The sequence below is a fragment of the Prionailurus viverrinus genome, chromosome D1 (genome assembly GCF_022837055.1).
Source record: "Prionailurus viverrinus isolate Anna chromosome D1, UM_Priviv_1.0, whole genome shotgun sequence".
NCBI lineage: Eukaryota > Metazoa > Chordata > Mammalia > Carnivora > Felidae > Prionailurus > Prionailurus viverrinus.
Genome location: NC_062570.1, coordinates 33,021,845 through 33,038,011, shown reverse-complemented (window position 1 = coordinate 33,038,011; position 16,167 = coordinate 33,021,845). Strand labels below are relative to the sequence as shown.

At 36.4% G+C, this 16,167-nt stretch overlaps 1 protein-coding gene across 1 annotated transcript in view; it reads left to right on the top strand.

The window, feature by feature from the left end:
- The window catches only part of ARHGAP42 (Rho GTPase activating protein 42), a 326,220-nt gene that overhangs the window by 235,215 nt on the left and 74,838 nt on the right, over positions 1-16,167 (top strand). Inside the window, exons 7-8 of the mRNA XM_047877771.1 lie at positions 13,417-13,521; positions 15,660-15,789. Coding sequence (XP_047733727.1) covers positions 13,417-13,521; positions 15,660-15,789 — 235 coding nt within the window. The remainder of the gene's footprint in view (positions 1-13,416; positions 13,522-15,659; positions 15,790-16,167) is intronic.

Genomic DNA, 16,167 nt, shown 5'->3' with positions numbered 1-16,167 from the left:
GAGGTGATAGCTCATTGCAGTTTTGATTTATATTTCCCTGATGATGAGTGATATTGAGAAGTTTTTCATGTATCTTTTAACCATTTGTATGTCTTTGGAGAAAGATCTATTCAAGTCTTCTGCCCATTTCTTAACTGGATTATTTATTTTTTGAGTGTTGAGTTTGATTAAGTTCTTTATAGATTTTGGATACCAGCCCTGTATCTGACATGTCATTTGCAAATATCTTCTCCTATTCTGTAAGTTCCCTTTTAGTTTTGTTGATTGTTTCCTTCACTGTGCAAGTGTTAAGCTACTACAGACATAACAATAATGTCAAAAGGGAGATTATCTGCTTTTCCACTGTAGTTGACTATGGGTAACTAAACTACAGAAAGCAAAACCTCAGCTAAGTGGGACACCACTGTGTTAGAAATAAATATTCCTACAGTGTCATTATTTCAAGGAAAAGTTGGTTCAAATACATAGAAAAACAGGGGGCATTTATGTTTTTTATTAAACTATATAATTATTTTAACAGTATACAGAAAATAAGCTTTTTAAACTTAGTATTCATTAGATATATAATTTTAATGGTCCCCCCCCCATTTATATATCTTATCTTACATAGAAAGTGATTATAGTTAACTGGGGTTTCCCCCCCCATTTATATATCTTACATAGAAGGTGATTGTAGTAGCGTAGTTAACACTATTTAGTGTGGTAGCAAATAGCCACACATGGCTATCAGACATTCAAAATGAAAGTCTAGAATAAGGTGGGCTGTAAATAGGAAACACCTACTAGATTACAAAGGTTTGATACAAAAAAGTATATAAACTATCTCATTAAAATAGCTTTTATATTGCTTAAATATTGACATGATAATATATTGGATAAATTGTGTTAAACAACATAATAAATTTCACTTGGTTTAAAAGTTTGTGTGTTTTTTTTAATTTTTTACCATTTATTCATTTTTTGAGAGACAGAGAGAGACAGAGTGTAAGTGGGGGAGGGACAGAGAAAGAGGGAGACACAGAATCTGAAGCAAGCTCCAGGCTCTGAACTGATAGCACAGAGCCCGACACGGGGCTCAAACTCACAAACCATGAGATCATGACCTGAGCCAAAGTCGGATGCTTAACCGACTGAGCCACCCAGCTGTCCCAAGTTTGTGTTTTTGTTTTTTGTTATTTGTTTTGTTTTGTTTTGTTTTGTTTTGTTTATGTGGCTACTAGGAAACTTAAGTTTTCACATTGGTTTGCATTTATTCACATTATGTTTCTGTGAAACAATGCTAAAAAACGTCCTTTCAGATTTGGCAGCATGATATGTGAGTTCAGGTCTAGTATGGGAGGAAAAGATCAGAGAGAGAAAAACATCATCTCCTGAATCTTGTTCTTAAGATCCTCCTTCTTCTCAGGGTTGCTTGGAGCTTATGAGAATTTTGAGAGATTAGAGGGAAAAGCTTCTGAAGTATGCTGATCATGAACAGCTTACCTCAGAGAGTTGAGCCCTGGTGTATTTGAAATACATTGTGGTACAGGAAAGTTTGTGGCTCAGAAGCCCAAAGAATCTTTTTATGACTTAACTCCCTTATGGTTCATTCAGCTGCAGTTTGTGTATGTTTTGATTACATTCTTTTGCAAACTTAGCTGGAACTAAAGTTTTGTGGGCAACTATTATGTGTAATGTGTTTTCTCTGTGTTATTTCACATGGCCCACAAGATAGGTTTATTATTAGGTACTTGCTATTTTTCCAGATGAGGAAATTAAGTCACAGAAAGACTGTTAGTTGCCTGAGGTCACAAACTTAAAGAGAGGGAGACACAGGAATCCAGAACCCAAAGCTGACATCCTGTATAGTATCAACTTACTGTGTTGTAAGTTACCTGATTACAAAAATTAGTCCTTCCTTAACACTTGCTCTGACCAAATAAAATATATGACTACAAAACATTGTATTGTAAAGCAAGTATTTTAATTCCTTGAAAATAGGAGATTGATCTTTACTTTGGTAAAGGTGCTTGAATCACTGTACATAACTGTGCATTTATTCATTCTTCCATCCTTTTTTAATCATCTTTTTTAAAAAGTTGCCCCCTCCCCTTGGCTGCAGTTGATCCACCCTTTTCATTAATTGACAGACAAGTATAATGGCTGAGAGGCCATTATATATAAGATGGAATTTGGCTCCAGTCTTAACAGCTGTATAAATCTGGCTTGTTTTTCACTCTGTGTACCTTAGGTTTTTATCTGTAAATTGGAAATAAAAAATTGTAGTTTCCAGGATTGTGGTAAGGTGCAACCAATGCAGGTAACATACAGAGCAAGTGCCTGGTGCATCATTAGCATCAGTAAGTTTTCAGCTGGTATAGAGCCTTCACATTGACTATTAGCATTAGATACAAAAATAATATTAACGAGTTTTTTAGTGTGACTTCAAGGTCAGATAGAACTTTTTCAAAAGCACATTTTTTAAATTTTAATATGCTTTTTTAAAAATACACATCTAAATGCTGTAAGAGTATGTTTTTATTATTCTTTTTAGACTTCATTTTAGTCTTTTTGTATTATATTTAAAATATGAAAAATGAAAATAAACCATTATTGGGCCACCTCGGTGGCTCAGTCGGTTAGGCATCTGACATTTGATTTAGGCTCAGGTCATTATCTCACAGTTTGTGAGTTTGAGCCCTGTGTCTGGCTCTGTGCTGATAGTATGGAGCCTGCTTGAGATTCTTTGTCTCCCTCTCTCTCTGCTCCTGCCCCACTAGGCACACACACTCTCTCTCTTTCTAATATAAGCAAATATTTTTTAAAATGACAAAAAATAAACCATTATGTGTAAACTAAAAATACTGTTTTTGATATTCTGTCCTGAGTCTCCTAACTTTAATTTTAAATCTCTTGCTAAAGAAAATTTCACTTAATCTGCTTAATATGCTTCTTATATCATGAAGTATACTAGAAAATACTTCTTGGGTTGTCTAAAGTTTGAATAACTAAATTAATTAAATTACTAAATATTACATACTAAATTAAAGTCAGATAATATATAGACCTGCAGTCTTGAAAGTAAAACCTTTTTGCGTTTTCAATATACATTAGCTTTAATATATAAAATTTAACTTCGGGTAAATTATAGTGAGCAAATAAGACGATGTCATTTATTTTTTCAAAACTTTGTAGGCCTGAGGGTTAAATTTGCTAAAAACCTAAATACAGTTATTCTATAAAAATGAAACAATAAAGCCAACCTATCTTAAAATCTGTATTGGTCCTTGGATTTAGTTCTGGCTACTGCTACTGAAAATTTCCAATTTGCAAAAACAGTTAGATAGTGAATAGAATTTACTGCAAAAGCAGTTAGATAGTGAATAGGATTATAGGGTAGCTCCATTTTTAACTTTTTGAGAGACCTCCATACTATTTTCCAGAGTGGCTGCACCAGTTTAACATTCTCACCAGCAGTGTAAAAGGGTTCCCCTTTCTTTGAATCCTCACCAGCACCTGTTGTTTATTTGATTATATTTTTATACTGTTTCATTTCCATTCAATAAATTACTCTGAATATCTAAGTATTAAACTTAAAGCACTTAATGGTTATTTTGAGACTGTCATCTAAGATATTTATCTCTGTTTCCTCTGAATAAGGAATAGCAGAAAGTACAAGTTTAATAATTCACAGGCTGGATACTTGGATGAAAATTGATGCCTTTTCCCTATGTTGCCAATCATAGAGTTTCCAGTCGCCAAATGTAGAGGTTTTATATTAGATTTGGATTTCTTTCACTGCATTATAGTATTCTGTGTAAATTCAGTATTCTGAAGTAAATTTTATTTTTTAAAGTAGCCTTAATTGGGATGTAATTCACATACCATACAATTAAGTCATCTCAAGTTAACTTTTGTCAATGGTGTGAAGTAAGGTTCCAACTTCATTCTTTGGCATATGGTTATCCAGTGGTTCAAGAAACATTTGCTGAAAAGACTATTCTTTATCCCTTGAAAGGTCTTGTTGTCCTTGTTGAAAATAAGTTGACCTTGATATGTGGGCTTATTTCTAAATTCTCAATTCTTTTTCATTGATTTAATGTCTATACTTGTGCCAGTATCACACTATATTGATTACCATTGCCTCGCATTAAGTTTTGAAATTGAGAAGTGTGAGTCTAAATACTTTGTTCTTCTTTTTCAAGATTGTTTTGATGGTCTGGGTTCCTTGCAATTCCATATGAATTTTAGCATCAGCTTGTCACTTCTTATTATAAAGAAGTCAGCTAGGCTTCTCATAGGGATTGCATTAAATCTACACATCATTTGGGGAGTATTGCCGTGTTAACAGTATTAAATCTTCTGATTAATGAACATGAAGTATTTGCCTTTTATTTAAACTGTCTTTAATTCCTTAAACAGTGTTTTATACTTTTCAAGTTATAAATTTATACTTAAAAATTATTCTTTGGTATTTTATTCTTTTGAAACTATCATGAATGGGATTCTTTAATTTCATTTTCAGATTATTCATTCCAAGTATATAGAAATAAAGTTGATTTTTATATATTGATCTTGTATCCTGCAGTGTTGCTGAACTTGCTTATCAGTTCTAGTAGTTTCGTTAGTGGATTCCCTAGGATTTTCAGTGACCAACTTCTTAGGAGATAAGGAATGGATCACATTATAAGAGTCTTTACATCTCAGTTCTTCTTATTTTGAGCAACAGTCCAGGAATTATTGCATCAGTTGCTTCAGGGCTCTTCTCCTCACTCCCATGCTAGCCGCAGCCCCTTTTCTTACTTTTCTTTTCCATTCACAGGATCGATGATAACTGTGGGTCCTTAAGACTTGAAACCTGGTGATTGATGGGATGGGGAATTATGAATGTTTTTCCTTTGCTGTCTTACAGTGATTTTTGCTAAATGATTATCTGTAAATGTAGTGTCAACATTTATATTTGGTCAGGTTATTGGAGTCGCAAATAGTTATTTGATTCTAAAATCCTTGGGAATAATAAAGTGCTATGTAAAGCTTTTCTGGTGATAAAAATGATTTAATATGAAAACCTAATCTATCTCTTCAGTAGTTTTTAGTTATTATTATTTTAAAGTTCAGATTTACTTTAAGGTAAGCTGAGACAGTAATCTTTCCCACACTGCTCCACCCACTCAGTCCAATTGAACACAGAAAACAGCATATATGAAATGGAATTCTTAAGCTTTTTAGGCTGTCCTATTAAGTTACCTTAATTTAGCCTCATGGAATCTGTTGAGAATAAAATAAACTAGTAGTTATTCAAGCCTTAAAAAGTTTGACTCTACTGCCATCTAGTGGCAGTTATTTCATACATGTGGTCTTTAAACTTTCACAAAAAATGCTTGCAAAGTAGGTGTGGAACAAAAGGAAAATGTGGGTGGGTCTTTGTAGATAATTTTTTTGTACCTCCCTCCAAATTGTTGTTTCCCTAAGGGATGCTTAGCATGTATTGTCTGCTACTGAGCAAATCTCTGAATTCTGCTAGAAGATGCCAATAGGTTTATTTATTTAGACAGATCTTGGGGAATTTGATGTTTTATAGGAATACTTACTATATGTATTCTTATCTTCTTTATAAGTTTAATTAAATTCTGTATACTTAGGATAATATTAGAATAGCATCTTCCTTGTATGGCATGTAGCTAATAAGATAGTTTAATTGGAGACCAATTGTAGACATTAAAACATGAAATAATACTCCTTCAAACTACTTCATAAACTATTATTCATATATTTAAAATTTAAAAGACTAGTTTTCTATATACTTCAAAAGTATATACTTCAAAAGAAGTATACTTCTTATTTGTCTCTGAAAACTTACAAATCTGTGTATCCAAATTTCAAAAAATTAAAGATATTCTTAACCCTATTTTAAGATATAGTTCTTTTTAATTAGGCCACAATATGTGCACACTATATATTGGATATTTCAGCATATCTACATCATTTTAGCAAAGGATAATCTATTGAGTATTTAGTTTTGATAGTAATTATCTGTTGATATATAATTGACAGTGTAAAATAATTATAAAATTGGAAAACAATACATTTTGGCATCAGGAATTGTTAAACAAGAGAAAGGAAGTCTTTAAAATATAACAACTTGACACTTGGCAAGATGGCGGCTTAGGAGGACGCTGGGCTCACCGCACATCCTGCTGATCACTTAGATTCCATCTACACCTGCCTAAATAACCCAGAAAACTGCCAGAGGATTAGCAGAACGGAGTCACCGGAGCCAAGCGCAGACGAGAGGCCCACGGAAGAGGGTAGGAAGGGCGGCGAGGCGGTGTGCGCTCCACGGACTGGCGGGAGGGAGCCGGGGCGGAGGGGCGGCTCGCCAGCCAAGCAGAGCCCCCGAGTCTGGCTTGCAAAAGCAGAGGGGCCTGACGGACTGTGTTCCCACAACAAGCGCGACTTAGCGTCTGGGAGGTCATAAATTAACAGCTCTGCTCGGAAAGCGGGAAGGCTGGAGGACAAAGGGAGGGAGAGCTGCTGAGCCCCCTGACAACAGAGCTCAGTTTGGTGGGGAACAAAGGTGCTCGCCAGCGCCATCTCCCCCGCCCATCCCCCAGCTGAAATCCCAAAGGGAACCGGTTCCTAGCAGGGAACTTGCTCTCTCCCCGCAAACACCCAACTCTGCGCTTCTGCGGAGCCAAACCTCCGGCAGCGGATCTGACTCCCTCCCGCTGCCACAGGGCCCCTCCTGAAGTGGATCACCTAAGGAGAAGCAATCTAAGCCTGCCCCTCCTGCCCCCGGGCACCTTGCCTACCCACCCCAGCTAATACGCCAGATCCTCAGCATCACAAGCCTGGCAGGGTGCAAGTAGCCCAGACGAGCCACACCACCCCACAGTGAATCCTGCCCCTAGGAGAAGGGAAGAGAAGGCACACACCAGTCTGACTGTGGCCCCAGCGGTGGGCTGGGGGCAGACATCAGGTCGGACTGTGGCCCCGCCCACCAACTCCAGTTATACACCACAGCACAGGGGAAGTGCCCTGCAGGTCCTCACCACACCAGGGACTATCCAAAATGACCAAGCGGAAGAATTCCCCTCAGAAGAATCTCCAGGAAATAACAACAGCTAATGAGCTGATCAAAAAGGATTTAAATAATATAACAGAAAGTGAATTTAGAATAATAGTCATAAAATTAATCGCTGGGCTTGAAAATAGTATACAGGACAGCAGAGAATCTCTTGCTACAGAGATCAAGGGACTAAGGAACAGTCACGAGGAGCTGAAAAACGCTTTAAACGAAATGCATAACAAAATGGAAACCACCACAGCTCGGCTTGAAGAGGCAGAGGAGAGAATAGGTGAACTAGAAGATAAAGTTATGGAAAAAGAGGAAGCTGAGAAAAAGAGAGATAAAAAAATCCAGGAGTATGAGGGGAGAATTAGAGAACTAAGTGATACACTAAAAAGAAATAATATACGCATAATTGGTATCCCAGAGGAGGAAGAGAGAGGGAAAGGTGCCGAAGGGGTACTTGAAGAAATCATAGCTGAGAACTTTCCTGAACTGGGGAAGGAAAAAGGCAGTGAAATCCAAGAGGCACAGAGAACTCCCTTCAGACGTAACTTGAATCGATCTTCTGCACGACATATCATAGTGAAACTGGCAAAATACAAGGATAAAGAGAAAATTCTGAAAGCAGCAAGGGATAAACGTGCCCTCACATATAAAAGGAGACCTATAAGACTCGTGACGGATCTCTCTTTTGAAACTTGGCAGGCCAGAAAGAATTGGCACGAGATTTTCAGGGTGCTAGACAGAAAAAATATGCAGCCAAGAATCCTTTATCCAGCAAGTCTGTCATTTAGAATAGAAGGAGAGATAAAGGTCTTCCCAAACAAACAAAAACTGAAGGAATTTGTCACCACTAAACCAGCCCTACGAGAGATCCTAAGGGGGACCCTGTGAGACAAAGTCCCAGAGACATCACTACAAGCATAAAACATACAGACATCACAATGACTCTAAACCCGTATCTTTCTATAATAACACTGAATGTAAATGGATTAAATGCGCCAACCAAAAGACATAGGGTATCAGAATGGATAAAAAAACAAGACCCATTTATTTGCTGTCTACAAGAGACTCATTTTAGACCGGAGGACACCTTTAGATTGAGAGTGAGGGGATGGAGAACTATTTATCATGCGACTGGAAGCCAGAAGAAAGCTGGAGTAGCCATACTTATATCAGACAAACTAGCCTTTAAATTAAAGGCTGTAACAAGAGATGAAGAAGGACATTATATAATAGTTACAGGGTCTATCCATCAGGAAGAGCTAACAATTATAAATGTCTATGCGCCGAATACCGGAGCCCCCAAATATATAAAACAATTACTCATAAACATAAGCAACCTTATTGATAAGAATGTGGTAATTGCAGGGGACTTTAACACCCCACTTACAGAAATGGATAGATCATCTAGACACACGGTCAATAAAGAAACAAGGGCCCTGAATGAGACATTGGATCAGATGGACTTGACAGATATATTTAGAACTCTGCATCCCAAAGCAACAGAATATACTTTCTTCTCGAGTGCACATGGAACATTCTCCAAGATAGATCATATACTGGGTCACAAAACAGCCCTTCATAAGTTTACAAGAATTGAAATTATACCATGCTTACTTTCAGACCACAATGCTATGAAGCTTGAAATCAACCACAGAAAAAAGTCTGGAAAACCTCCAAAAGCATGGAGGTTAAAGAACACCCTACTAACGAATGAGTGGGTCAACCAGGCAATTAGAGAAGAAATTAAAAAATATATGGAAACAAACGAAAATGAAAATACAACAAGCCAAACGCTTTGGGACGCAGCGAAGGCAGTCCTGAGAGGAAAATACATTGCAATCCAGGCCTATCTCAAGAAACAAGAAAAATCCCAAATACAAAATCTAACAGCACACCTAAAGGAAATAGAAGCAGAACAGCAAAGGCAGCCTAAACCCAGCAGAAGAAGAGAAATAATAAAGATCAGAGCAGAAATAAACAATATAGAATCTAAAAAAACTGTAGAGCAGATCAACGAAACCAAGAGTTGGTTTTTTGAAAAAATAAACAAAATTGACAAACCTCTAGCCAGGCTTCTCAAAAAGAAAAGGGAGATGACCCAAACAGATAAAATCATGAATGAAAATGGAATTATGCCAACCAATCCCTCAGAGATACAAACAATTATCAGGGAATACTATGAAAAATTATATGCCAACAAATTGGACAACCTGGAAGAAATGGACAAATTCCTGAACACCCACACTCTTCCAAAACTCAATCAGGAGGAAATAGAAAGCTTGAACAGACCCATAACCAGCGAAGAAATTGAATCGGTTATCAAAAATCTCCCAACAAATAAGAGTCAAGGACCAGATGGCTTCCCAGGGGAGTTCTACCAGACGTTTAAAGCAGAGATAATACCTATCCTTCTCAAGCTATTCCAAGAAATAGAAAGGGAAGGAAAGCTCCCAGACTCATTCTATGAAGCCAGTATTACGTTGATTCCTAAACCAGACAGAGACCCAGTAAAAAAAGAGAACTTCAGGCCAATATCCCTGATGAATATGGATGCAAAAATTCTCAATAAGATACTAGCAAATCGAATTCAACGGCATATAAAAAGAATTATTCACCATGATCAAGTGGGATTCATTCCTGGGATGCAGGGCTGGTTCAACATTCGCAAATCAATCAACGTGATACATCACATTAACAAAAAAAAAGAGAAGAACCATATGATCCTGTCAATCGATGCAGAAAAGGCCTTCGACAAAATCCAGCACCTTTCTTAATAAAAACCCTTGAGAAAGTCGGGATAGAAGGAACATACTTAAAGATCATAAAAGCCATTTATGAAAAGCCCACAGCTAACATCATCCTCAACGGGGAAAAACTGAGAGCTTTTTCCCTGAGATCAGGAACACGACACGGATGCCCACTCTCACCGCTGCTGTTTAACATAGTGCTGGAAGTTCTAGCATCAGCAATCAGACAACAAAAGGAAATCAAAGGCGTCAAAATTGGCAAAGATGAAGTCAAGCTTTCGCTTTTTGCAGATGACATGATATTATACATGGAAAATCCGATAGACTCCACCAAAAGTCTGCTAGAACTGATACATGAATTTAGCAAAGTTGCAGGATACAAAATCAATGTACAGAAATCAGTTGCATTCTTATACACTAACAATGAAGCAACAGAAAGACAAATAAAGAAACTGATCCCATTCACAATTGCACCAAGAAGCATAAAATACCTAGGAATAAATCTAACCAAAGATGTAAAGGATCTGTATGCTGAAAACTATAGAAAGCTTATGAAGGAAATTGACGAAGATTTAAAGAAATGGAAAGACATTCCCTGCTCATGGATTGAAAGAATAAATATGGTTAAAATGTCAATACTATCCAAAGCAGTTTACCCATTCAATGCAATCCCAATCAAAATTGCACCAGTATTCTTCTCGAAACTAGAACAAGCAATCCTAAAATTCATATGGAGCCACAAAAGGCCCCGAATAGCCAAAGGAATTTTGAAGAAGAAGACCAAAGCAGGAGGCATCACAATCCCAGACTTTAGCCTCTACTACAAAGCTGTCATCATCAAGACAGCATGGTATTGGCACAAAAACAGACACATAGACCAATGGAATAGAATAGAAACCCCAGAACTAGACCCACAAACGTATGGCCAACTCATCTTTGACAAAGCAGGAAAGAACATCCAATGGAAAAAAGACAGCCTCTTTAACAAATGGTGCTGTGAGAACTGGACAGCAACATGCAGAAGGTTGAAACTAGACCACTTTCTCACACCATTCACAAAAATAAACTCAAAATGGACAAAGGACCTAAATGTGAGACAGGAAACCATCAAAACCTTAGAGGAGAAAGCAGGAAAAGACCTCTCTGACCTCAGCCGTAGCAATCTCTTACTCGACACATCCCCAAAGGCAAGGGAATTAAAAGCAAAAGTGAATTACTGGGACCTTTTGAAGATAAAAAGGTTCTGCACAGCCAAGGAAACAACCAACAAAACTAAAAGGCAACCAACAGAATGGGAAAAGATATTCGCAAATGACATATCGGACAAAGGGCTAGTATCCAAAATCTATAAAGAGCTCACCAAACTCCACACCCGAAAAACAAATAACCCAGTGAAGAAATGGGCAGAAAACATGAATAGACACTTCTCTAAAGAAGTCATCCGGATGGCCAACAGGCACATGAAAAGATGTTCAGCGTCGCTCCTTATCAGGGAAATACAAATCAAAACCACACTCAGGTATCACCTCACGCCAGTCAGAGTGGCCAAAATGAACAAATCAGGAGACTATAGATGCTGGCGAGGATGTGGAGAAACGGGAACCCTCTTGCACTGTTGGTGGGAATGCAAATTGGTGCAGCCGCTCTGGAAAGCAGTGTGGAGGTTCCTCAGAAAATTAAAAATAGACCTACCCTATGACCCAGCCATAGCACTGCTAGGAATTTATCCAAGGGATACAGGAGTACTGATGCATAGGGCCACTTGTACCCCAATGTTCATAGCAGCACTCTCAACAATAACCAAATTATGGAAAGAGCCTAAATGTCCATCAACTGATGAATGGATAAAGAAATTGTGGTTTATATACACAATGGAATATTACGTGGCAATGAGAAAAAATGAAATATGGCCTTTTGTAGCAACGTGGATGGAACTGGAGAGTGTGATGCTAAGTGAAATAAGCCATACAGAGAAAGACAGATACCATATGGTTTCACTCTTATGTGGATCCTGAGAAACTTAACAGGAACCCATGGGGGAGGGGAAGGAAAAAAAAAAAAGAGGTTTGAATGGGAGAGAGCCAAAGCATAAGAGACTGTTAAAAACTGAGAACAAACTGAGGGTTGATGGGGGGTGGGAGGGAGGAGAGGGTGGGTGATGGGTATTGAGGAGGGCACCTTTTGGGACGAGCACTGGGTGTTGTATGGAAACCAATTTTTCAATAAATTTCATAAAGCAAAAAAAAATAAATAAATAAAAAATAAAATATAACAACTTAAAACCAATTTGAAAGTACTTGCTTTCTGACATGAGCATAACTTAGTAAGATGTTGACTTGCTATAGGAGGAAAGCATTAAGTCCTTGTTTCCAGATAGAACCAGTAGTTATTTCTTGGAAATTATAACACATATACCACTTGGTGCTTACGCCGAATCCCCAGACATAGGAAATGGTGGGGTGTTCATTCACATATCAAAATTTCAAACTGTATTTCTTCTTTAGTTCCAAATAGTAGCTTACCGGCATAATATGCTGTTTGAATTAAAAAAAAAAAAAAAACCATGGGGCGCCTGGGTGGCTCAGTTGGTTAAGTGTCTGACTTCAGTTCAGGGCATAATATCACAGTTCATGGGTTCGAGCCCCTCATCGGGCTCTGTGCTGACAACTCAGAGCCAGGAGCCTGCTTCGGATTCTGTGTCTCCCTCTCTCTCTGCCCCTCCCCCACTCACACTCTCTCTCTCTCTCAAAATTAAATAAACATTAAAAAAATTTTTAAAAGCATTATTTCTCAAAAGTATTTTCTAACTCTATTGTAGGAAGAGATCAAATTGGTGGAGAAGTTTGTAATAAAAATCCCAGTGAATTAAATGAAGAAAGTTAATAATGTTTCAGTTGTGATTACTCTCTGTAAACAACCATGTCCTGTAATGGAGAACCACTCTTGCTTTATGAATTAGACCCTAATAAATAAGTACATATGAGTTTGGGATTGGAAGGTTAGGATAATAGACATTGTGGTTTCCTAAAGAGGATTTTACTCTAATTCTTTAATGAAAGATCTGTATCCAGTTCCAGGTTGTTGTTCAACTCTTCCCTCTGATTTCAGTTCTTCTTACTACTTGCTGAAATGTTGTCTATTTAATACCCACATCAGTACTGCCACCTTGAGAAAATTTTCTTAATTTTATCTGGCCAAATTCTTATTCCTTCCCTTGGGTACTCCTTATCTCTAATTTGCTGGTTTGTCTTCCTCACATCTGCACATGTTTATCTCTCTGTTTGGGTTAGAAGCTCTTCTAAGGTAGGAACTATGTCACTTTGGCTTTTATCCTAATGGTCTGTCCTGGCTATTTCTTCAATGCATTTGAATAGTAGAATAGTTAATAGAACAACTGTCCCAGTCACTGTTTACCAAAAATGAAGTAAAAATTAGTTTTTGTGGTTTGTTTCACATTCATAACTCTAGTGTCTGCTTGCCAAACAAAGGGAGTTGAAAATTTATTAGGTTGAGGAATTAGAATGAAATATAATTTCCCAATTTATTATGTTTGGTGGTCATCTTTTTTTAAAACATATTTTCATAGTTTCTTTCATTTCTCTGTGTTTGCAGCTTTTGTCATTCTTGCAGGGTTTATTTACTTTTTACCACGAGGGATACGAACTCGCCCAAGAATTTGCACCATATAAGCAACAGCTTCAGTTCAACTTGCAGAACGTAAGACTATACCTATTTTTACTGTCTCTCCTTAGTGAATCAGATGATGACAAGGAAACTAATTATAATACAGCCAAACCTTGGAGTAGGTCAAAAATTTACCTAATTTAGAAAAGCCATTTAATAAATTTATTAAAATATTTTTTTTTCTAGCTCCTGGTTAAAAGTATACCAGGAAAGAGCTAATCATATGTTAGAAAAAGTTATGCTGGCAAGTTTCATAGAAATAAATATTACTGAGATATACATAATAGATACTTGGAAGGTTGGAAACTTTTGCCTTTATTCAGTGTTCTCATTGATTTACTGAGTGACCTCTGGCAAGTCTTACTTTCTGAAAGGGTAACATTTCTATATTTGTGAAATTAAGAGGTTGTACTTAAGCACTGAAGGAATGTCCTTTTTCTCTCTCAAAGTGTATATAACAAATATGATATTTTTATTTGAATTTGAATAATAATAATTAATTTGAATATGGTTTTTAAGGACTCATAATAATTGCTTTAAAGCTTAATTGAGAATTATTTACAAACATCATATTTTTGTTAGAGTTTATTTTGTAAGTTGTCTAATCCTTTTAATGTCCAGTTTCATAGTTATATAAATTCAGATTTGCAGATGATTAACATCACTTACATTAAAAAAAAATACAAAAACGTATCCAATCCATTATTGGATTATTGAACCTGACAAGAAAGTTCTAACTGTTGAGAATTTTGTATGAATGAACTTATTTCTGAAACCCTGATAATCTAGTACTCTATAGCCAAAATAGTTTGGAAAGTTTTCACATCTTTTTCTATAAAAAGCTTGTCTTTCACTGCTTATCTGATTCTTGCCATTGTGGAGATGTTCAATAAATGGAACTATGGAGTTGGAATGTCCCATGAGAAATAGGTAATTGGATTTATTTAATTTATATTTTGGGTTTTAGCTTTTTTTTTAATCTAGATTTTCTAGCAGAATCAGTTTCACATGCAAGCCATTTCATTGTTTTTCAATATGGAACGCATTTGGACTTCTTCGTAAATACTAAAAGGGAAAATGATAAAGGCCAAAATATTTGTATTAAGATTCCTGCGATTCAAGAACAAGAGAGGAATGTAAAGAATTGGAAATTTTTCTGATACTTATGTTTAAAAGAATTTGAAAAAAAAAGTTTAAAAAGTAGCAAAAGTGACAAGAAAATTTTCCTAACTTACTTTGGGATTCAATTATTTTATCATGGGCCATAACAAATTTTAGAGTTGGGTGGTGATAATTTTTATATTTCCAAACATATTGCTTGCTTCCAAATGTATTATTGAAATAATGTAGCCTGAATACAAAAGAGAGAGAAAAGCTTTAAGCTTTCTATGTCTTACCTTAAGTAAACTTGCTGTAATGTGAGTAAACTATTTTTTGTAATAGAAGATGTTACAACTAGGAAACCCATTCGTTTTTTGTTGTTTTTTGTTTTTAATTTATTTAATTTATCTTTTTAATTTACATCCAAGACCCGGCAATTGCACTACTAGGTATTTATCCAAGGTATACAGGTATGCTGTTTCGAAGGGACACATGCACCCCAATGTTTATAGCAGCACTATCAACATTAGCCAAGTATGGAAAGAGCCCAAATGTCCATTGATGGATGAATAGATAAAGTTGTGATATGTGTGTGTGTGTGTGTGTGTGTGTGTGTGTATACATACACACGATGGAAACCCATTTGTTTTTATGAGTTAATTTATACACTGACCTCATGATTACTATTTCAAGATAAGTCTGCTTTTTTACCTTAGGTATTAATGAATATAAAACTCTATTTCATAAATATTACATTTTTAAATGTTATGATTTGAACCCTAAGGAATATTGTTAGAGTAGGAAATAGGAATAAAGTATATACATGCACCCCCCACACACACAGATTTAAAAAAATGAAAAACATGCAGAAGCTTATTCAGGAAAGTTTCACTAAGGCAATTCAAAATCAGACCATAGGACTCAGCATGTACGATCAACGATGTGGTGTATAGTGCTGAGAGAATCAGAGTTATCCTTTGCACCATTTGTAGTTTTGAAACTTTAGACTGGAAGTTCCTCAAAACTGGTAGGAAACAATGAATGAAATTGTTGTTTCTATTTACTTAAAGACAAGGAATAATTTTGAAAGTACTCGACAAGAAGTAGAGCGGTTGATGCAAAGAATGAAATCTGCCAACCAAGATTACAGACCACCCAGCCAGTGGACAATGGAAGGCTACCTTTATGTCCAGGAGAAACGTGAGTCACAAAGATGTAACTTAATGTCTCTTATAATTAACATTCTGTTTCTGTGAGATTTGACTTGGTTAGTGTTTTTTCCTTCAAATAGGGAGACTACAGTTCCTTACAGCTTTATCATATTTAGTCTGCTCTCCCACTACCACCATCAAAGTGAGGAAGTTTTTCCACATTTCGCCATCAGGATCTCCAAGTTGGCATATTATTGAACTTGGAACTTACAACCTTCACTGATGGTATGGTAACATGAGTTCAGTTTTAGAGTTTCATTGTGATAGCTAATCTCAATTTAAAGTTTGATGAAAAATTGAAATTCAAAGCCTTTATCAGTATGAATCATCCTGGTGACTATAATACTTTTCTTTTCCCACAGCATTA